Source organism: Tyto alba, unplaced genomic scaffold, assembly GCF_018691265.1.
Source record: "Tyto alba isolate M040663 unplaced genomic scaffold, T.alba_DEE_v4.0 Super-Scaffold_40, whole genome shotgun sequence".
Taxonomy (NCBI): domain Eukaryota; kingdom Metazoa; phylum Chordata; class Aves; order Strigiformes; family Tytonidae; genus Tyto; species Tyto alba.
In genome coordinates this window covers 47,124,399-47,131,293 of record NW_024881316.1, presented here as the reverse complement: position 1 = coordinate 47,131,293, position 6,895 = coordinate 47,124,399, and the positions used below count along the sequence as shown (strand labels likewise).

The 6,895-nt window shown below is 50.7% G+C and overlaps 1 protein-coding gene across 1 annotated transcript; it reads left to right on the top strand.

Annotated features, from left to right (window-relative positions):
* Nucleotides 1-1,021: 1,021 nt before the first annotated feature.
* On the top strand, nucleotides 1,022-4,911 carry NEIL2 (nei like DNA glycosylase 2). The gene is made up of 4 exons (XM_009971062.3): nucleotides 1,022-1,261; nucleotides 2,286-2,617; nucleotides 3,925-4,121; nucleotides 4,595-4,911. The coding sequence occupies exons 1-4, from the start codon at nucleotides 1,124-1,126 to the stop codon at nucleotides 4,909-4,911; spliced, it is 984 nt and encodes a 327-aa protein (XP_009969364.3). The 5' UTR covers nucleotides 1,022-1,123.
* Nucleotides 4,912-6,895: the final 1,984 nt, after the last annotated feature.

Here is a 6,895-nt window from a genome sequence, read left to right as displayed (position 1 = left end):
GAGCATGTGGCACTGAAGACTGGTTTTGCAGTTGCTCTGAGCTGGTGCAAGTGTAGGCTGCTGTATCTGAGCTAGCCCAGACAGCGGAGAAACTGAGATGTTAGGATGAGGTGGGAATGCCTCTTCTGGTGGGGGCCCATGCACAAGATGGCTGTTGATTTTCACATCAAGCTATCTCAGAGGTTTGCCAGGTGTGGCTCACAGCTTTGTACCAAGTGCTGTGGAGTTTGAAGCGGAGCCTCTGGTCTGTGCTGGTATCTGGGATTAGTCTGCAGGAGGAGTTGGCACTGTGGGATAAAAGCCCAACTGCTTTCCTTGTCCTGGAGCCTGCTTTCTTGTGCGCCCAGTCCTGGCAGAAGTCCTCAGGAGAACTCCAAGTGATATGTGGCTGGGATTTCATGCCAGAAAAAACTCCTTATATACTAGTGTGACTTCCTGGAGGGAGCTATAGTATGCTGCAGGATGGTGTTCCTTCATCTCCCCTTTATCCAGAGTCTTCTGATCCCAGATGCTGCCAGTAGAGTGTATGGATGCTCCCTAACTGGCCCTGTGCCCCTGCAGTCAGTGGGATGACCTAACTTCAGGACTGATCAGGGAGCAGCACTTGCCATGGTGGCCGTATCGGGAAATGGAGGGCTCACTGGTTCTGGTTCATTAATATCTATGTAAGGTTGGGTTCCTCCTTTGTACTGGGACATCAAGACTGCAACTGAGGGAATGGTTGGAGTTAAGTGAGCTCCTGTTCCTGGTGAGGAGAGAGTTGCTAAACAGTCTCAGGTCCTCTATGACTCGTGGAGAACCTGTGGTAGGAAGGAACTTCTGGAGAACCCCAGGGCAAATTCCTGCTCGTGGGGCAAAAACTATCATTAGAACAGGTTGCTCAGGGACTTATTTGATTGAATTATGAATATCCCCAAGGATGGAAATTCCCCCATGTCTCGGCCTGAAAGGAACCTGTTTCTCTTTATGGACTTGCCACAGGAACTTGAGGAGGAAAATGGGGGTGAGGAGATCATTTTGAGCTCAGACTCTGGCTGGCTTTGTGTATTTCTGAGTTGCAACTTTCCTTCAAGTCTAGGGCACCAAGTGTGTGAAGGACCTGCTATTCCCTCAACTGCTGGAGATGCCAGAGGGCCCGTCGGTGAGGAAGTTCCAGCTGCTGACCTCCCCTTTTGTGGGACAAGTGGTGGCCAAGGTGGGGGGAAGCAGCCGGAAGATCAATGTGAATGACCTGAGTGCCCTGAGGTTGCAGGACTCCCAGGTGAGCTATGCTAAAGATGAACTTATTAGTCCATGGCAAGTCTGAGGCAAAGCACCGTTGTCCTGCATCTGGGTCCCAGAAGGTGCATAACCTGAGAATAACACCAAGCTTGTGGTTGAGGTGGACCATCGGCTTTGTTTATTGCCACAAAATAGGTGCACAGGGCCAGAGAGATATGAATGCCCATTTTGGTGTACCGCCCTGCGTTGCCAAGTTTGGGATCGGGGTTACTGTTGCAGGGATGTGGGTAAGACACAAAGGTGCCCAGGGTTATTTGCAGTTTTGAGTCCGTGATGCTAAGGCACTGCTTCTGTGCCTCTCAAGGGATGAGGGGCTGGGGTTGCTGAGGGTTGTTTGTAGAAGATGAGTTGATGTCTTCAGTGTGTGGATGTCCCTCAGCTGTGAACTTGCACAGTTGCTTCCCTTATACCAGAGGGCAAGGTTTCACCTGGCTAGGTTGAAATGTCTATGCTGTGGGCACTTGTGAGAGTCCTGCTGGGGGTTTCACTTGCCTGACCTTCAAATGTTGATTTGGACTTGACTGACCAAATGCTAGAGCAGCCTCACCTCTGATTACATGATGGTCTCAGCTGAGGGCGCAGATGTGAACTGCTCAACAGTCATTTGTGACTAGCCTGTGGCTTCAGAGCCACCCTTGAGTTAGATCACCCCAGCCTGAGACGCTTGAGGCCAGCACAGAGTGGGGGTGGTGAATGAGAAGCAGTGATGATGGACTTCAAAACCCTGTCTGTCTGTCCCGGTGTGCCTCTTTGGCCTGACAGGACCTTCTGGGAGGGCTTCACCCTGGAGAGGCATCTGAACATGCTGCGCTTCGTGTAGACAAGGAAGGGTTACTGAGATGATGACTGCAGCTCTGATGAGAACAGCTCAGATGCTAACGAATCCCATATTCCGGGTGGGGTGATGTGCTTTCTATTTAAAAGAGGTGGTAATAAATAGTCACTTGTACAGAAACAGCCAGAGGTTATATGGATGCTCGGTACAGCCCACCTTTTTTTCTCAGGTTCATGGGAAGAACTTGTACCTGGCATTTGTGGCAGCTGAAGGTCCCTTAGGACCAACTGCAGAAGAAACAGTGCTGCAAAGAGAGGCTGCTTGTGGGGCAAGTTCTCCTGACCAGGGAGGGCAAGAACAGGTTGGTTCTCCACAGACACATCCCCAGGATAAGGAGCTGCAGGAAATCCACTGCTCAAGATATGAAGTCCCAGATGCAGCAAATTGTCCGGGCAGCTGGCTGCGCTTCCACTTCGGTTTGTTTGGCAGTGTTCGGGCAAATGAGTTCTCAAGAGCAAGCAAAGCCAATAAGAGGGGGGACTGGAAGGACCCTACAGCCAGGTATTTAGTGGAGTCCTCACAAACTTTGCTCTCTCCCTGCCCTTCATTCTGGAGAGGCACTCTTCTGTCCCCAGCTAAATTGTGTGGGGATGCTCTTAGCCCTGTCTTCTCTGATAATTCTTAAGATAAGTAGGTCATGGAAGATGGCATGCGTGGGTGTGGGGTGTGTTTAACCAAGGAATCCACAGTGCACTTGTGGGATGTATGTTGCCTGCCAGCCTGAGGATCGTAGTATCATCACAGTTAAGATTTTTATTCAGAGAGAGAACTTTTAGGATGCCAGACTGAATCATGCCCTGAAAATACCAGTTTCTCCTATTCCATGTTTAAAAAAAGCTTTGGGTAAATAGCATATATCTAAGGCAGCTGGAATCACAAGCTGGAGTGATGCAGATAAAGGAAGCGGTGTGTTGAAAACACAGGCCATGGTCTGTGTCCTAAGTCCCACTGAACAAGGGGTAACTACTGGAAAATAGTCTGGACTCTGTTCTTGTGAGCCATTTAACGTGAGTGGTTAATAATGTACAAGGTGGGTCTGGCCCCCTGTGTATGGGTTATACTTGTTAGGGACACACTTCATGCCCCCATCCTGAAATCTTTTGAAGGATATCCCTTCCTGAAGGGTGAAGGAAGGAATCCTTCTTTTGAAGGATTTTGGTGTCCCTGCCCATGGCAGGGGGGTTGGAACTAGATGATCTTCAAAGGTCCCTTCCAAACCAAACCATTCTATGATTACTTTATTTCTGTCCAAGTATTTTTAAGACGGTCAGGTCCAAGATGCTGATACATATCCCTGCTTCTGCTGCCTCTCAGCTAGGGACCACAGAGCAAGAGAATGAACAATTCTCCACAAGTTGTGTGTGTTTGCAACCAAGTTGCTTGGCTGGAAGCATTAAAGAGACTACCTTGCACTGAGGTGGTGGCACTCCATCACACCAGGCCTGCTGTGACCCCGTGCATACGAGCAAGTGTAGTGAAAATCTGCAGAGGAGTGGCTGGAATAGGATACAGCCTTTGATTCCCACTTGAACTGTGGCAGTCCTGCCTGGGGGGGTCTAGGAGACTGGTACTTCAAGACGTCTCCCTGGCTGTCATGAGAAGGAGTAGGCATGTGTGAGGGCTGATGCCTCTGTGCGCTTCTCCCTAAGCTTATGGCACGTACAGCCTCTTTTCTCACCTTCCAGTAGCTTTTCACATCACTGTTACGCTGCTGTCTTTCTGTGGAAGTTTCTTCAGCCAGAACAGAATGTAATAAATGGTTCAGGGATGTTTCTGATGAGAGACTTCAAATTCTTTGCTTCTCCCAGGCTGGTTCTGTACTTTGAGGGTGGAGGCTTCCTCGCTTTCTACAACTGCCGAATGCACTGGTGCTCATCTCCAAGGGCTGATCCTGCTTCTGACATCCTGTCTGTGGAGTTCCACCGTGGCCGGGCGCTGGATGCCCTCTGCACACCCGATCCCATCTGCTACACCCTCTTAGACCAAAGATATTTTTCAGGGCTGGGTGAGTTCCAGGGCATAACGGCAGAGCAAGAAATGGAGGAAGGTGGTGGTGGGGGGGAACGTCTACAGGTCCAGAGTTGCATGTCTGAGCTTTTTACTCCTTAGCCTTACGGCTTCTGGTTGATCCAGCTGAGGGTATGGGCTCATCTTGTTGAAGACAAGCCTTGCAGTCTGTAGCCACAGGCTTCAGACACTTGAGTGCACCGCGGTGCCCGGTGAACTGTCATAGTGTGGGTGACTATGAATTGGCTTGTACATGTGGAAGAAAGGGAGGTCTGTTTCAAGGGTCATGGGAGGAGAACATCTTCCAGTCCAAGCCTAGCTATACGTCTATTCTTTGTATGCCACCTCTGATGGGGGGAATGGTGTTGCTAGCTGTGATCCTTGAGGCAGAAGTGACAGATTGGAGCCATAGGTCTGCGTCATCTTGACAAGAAATATCCTTATTGTCTCCTTGTTTCTGACCCTTTCCAGGGAACATCATTAAGAATGAGATCTTGTACCTGGCCAAGATCCATCCGTTAACACAAGGCTCTCTCTTGGCTCTCTCAGATCTGGAGCGTCTGCTTGACTGCGCCATTCAGTTCAGCTCGGACTGGCTGCAGAGCAAGCTGCATGGCAAAGGACTGCACCCTCAGATTTACCAGAAGGAGCAGTGTCCCCTTGGGCATGCAGTGATGAAGGAAACCCTTGGACCCTCGGGTGGCTTTAAGAGACTTACATGGTGGTGTCCTCAGTGCCAGCCTGAGGTGCTGTCAGGGGATGGGGATCCTTCCCCAGTCACTGAGTGACCTGGCTTTGCGTTCCTCCTTTCCCAGAGGGTGTCTGGGGTCTCTGAACTGTGCTCTTAGCTGTCCTGAGAAGGTCTTCGTGGTTTCTTTGAGGCCGAGTTTGCTCCTTGGGGACAGTGAATTGGCAGATTTAGGTGCTCAGTAGAGGTTACAGGAATCACTGCAGTACTGTGTGCCTCTGAATGCAGAAAGTGGTTGTATGTATCTATCAGTTTTTCTCATGGTGACACAACAGTATAAATAGTTTGACTAGTCCTGAGGTGCCTTGGTCCCCGTGTTCAGACTACAGTGAATGGAAAGTGTAGGGTGCTGAGTGGGTGATTACTGTGGTCTGGAGTGACCCTGTCCCTTGAGCCTGGTGTGGGTGCAATGGCTTATGGTGGAGTTAGTGGAAAAGAGTGCATCCCTCTGCCTAAACAGCCTGATTAAATTGGTATTAGATAATCCTGCCTCTGCTAGTATCTGAATACCTGTGTGTTCAGGCTGTGATTAGGTATGGTTAAAGCTCTTACAGGAACAGCTGCCTCCTGAGGAGAGAAAACAAACCTCAGTAGGGCTTGGTGGGCCTTAACTCTGCCCCCATGCAATCTCAGTTTTGTGGCAAACTGCCAGATCTCCAGGTTAAAAAAAAAAAAAAAAAAAAAATCCACCCAACTATACTGCTTTAACAGATTATAAGGGTGGCCCCTAAGGGAGGGACTGTGAAGCTCAGTCAGGTCACTAGTTACAACTGGGATCACAAGACTGGCAGATCTGGGGCATGTCTAACAATGTTTGTGACGGAGGTTGCATTAAATTCACGTTCTGCAAGGTAAGTTGAAAGCAGAAGGGTTTGGAAATAGGAGGTGGCGTGGTCCTTCCTATGTTGAGCTGTGTCACTATGCAGCAGGCAGAAGCTGTTGCTGTCCTCTCTCCTTGGATGTGGGCTTGCTTTAACAACAGATTGTTGACTTGAGTGAAAAATAAAAGCTGGAGTTAGAACTGGTGGTGTTCGGTGTGTCTTTCCTGGTAGTTTCTTGGTTAAAAACTGGGTAACTCCAGTGTTTTGGTGCTGCCCTGCAGAGGATGGTACCAGCAGCTTTCCTCAGCTGTGTTGAGTGGCTCAGCAGGAAAATTTTTAATGGGAAATGCATTTAGGAGTGGACTGTAAATCCACAGGGAATGTTGGAGTTATACCTCAGCAGCAGGCTGCTTCCCAGACAGGACTTGCACAGCCTCCCCTCTTAGCTGTGAGTGGTTGCAGGTTATGGGGTTGATTAATCCAATTAATGGGGTTACGGTGCCAAAGATGGTTAATGTTGCTTCTGAGCGTGTTGGCAACGGCCTGGAAATGAGGCAGGGGCTTTTCGGTGCCCTCCTACGAGGAAAACAACAGCAACAAAAAAAAAAAAAAAAAAAAACAAAAAAAAAAACATCCCAAAAGCAGCACCTCATGGCTTGAAGGGTGAGATGGCAGCTGGCTGAGCCAAAGGCAGGGCGCTAAGCAAGGTGGTGGGGTGAGGCAGGCTGAGGGAAGGGTGACGTCAGAGAAATGCTGCTAGAGGAAAAGGATGGAAGATGATGTAAAAAAAAAAAAAACCAAAAAAAAAAAAAACCAAACAAAACAAAAAAACCCCCTCACGACTGAAGCAGGGCCTGGCCGCAGCCGGGGCTGCCTGAGGACCCGCGGGGTGGGGTGGGGGGGGGGGAAAGGGGCTGGGAGCCTCGGGAGGGTGCTGTGCCTTCCCCCGGACCCCCACGGGGCTCCGTGGGTCGCGGCCGTGCGTGGGCCAGCCGGTCCTTCCCGCTCTGCGTGTGGCGACGGGCAACGCCACCCAATCAGCGCCGGCCGGCCGCTGTCACACCAGCCCTCTCCGCCTTCCCATTGGCTGGCGCTCCCCTGGTGCGACGGTGCCCCGGCCAATGAAGCGCCTCGCCGGCCCACCGAGCCATGGGGCGAGCGAGCTGATTGGCGGAGGGGCGGGGCGGAGGCGGGTCCAGCCCG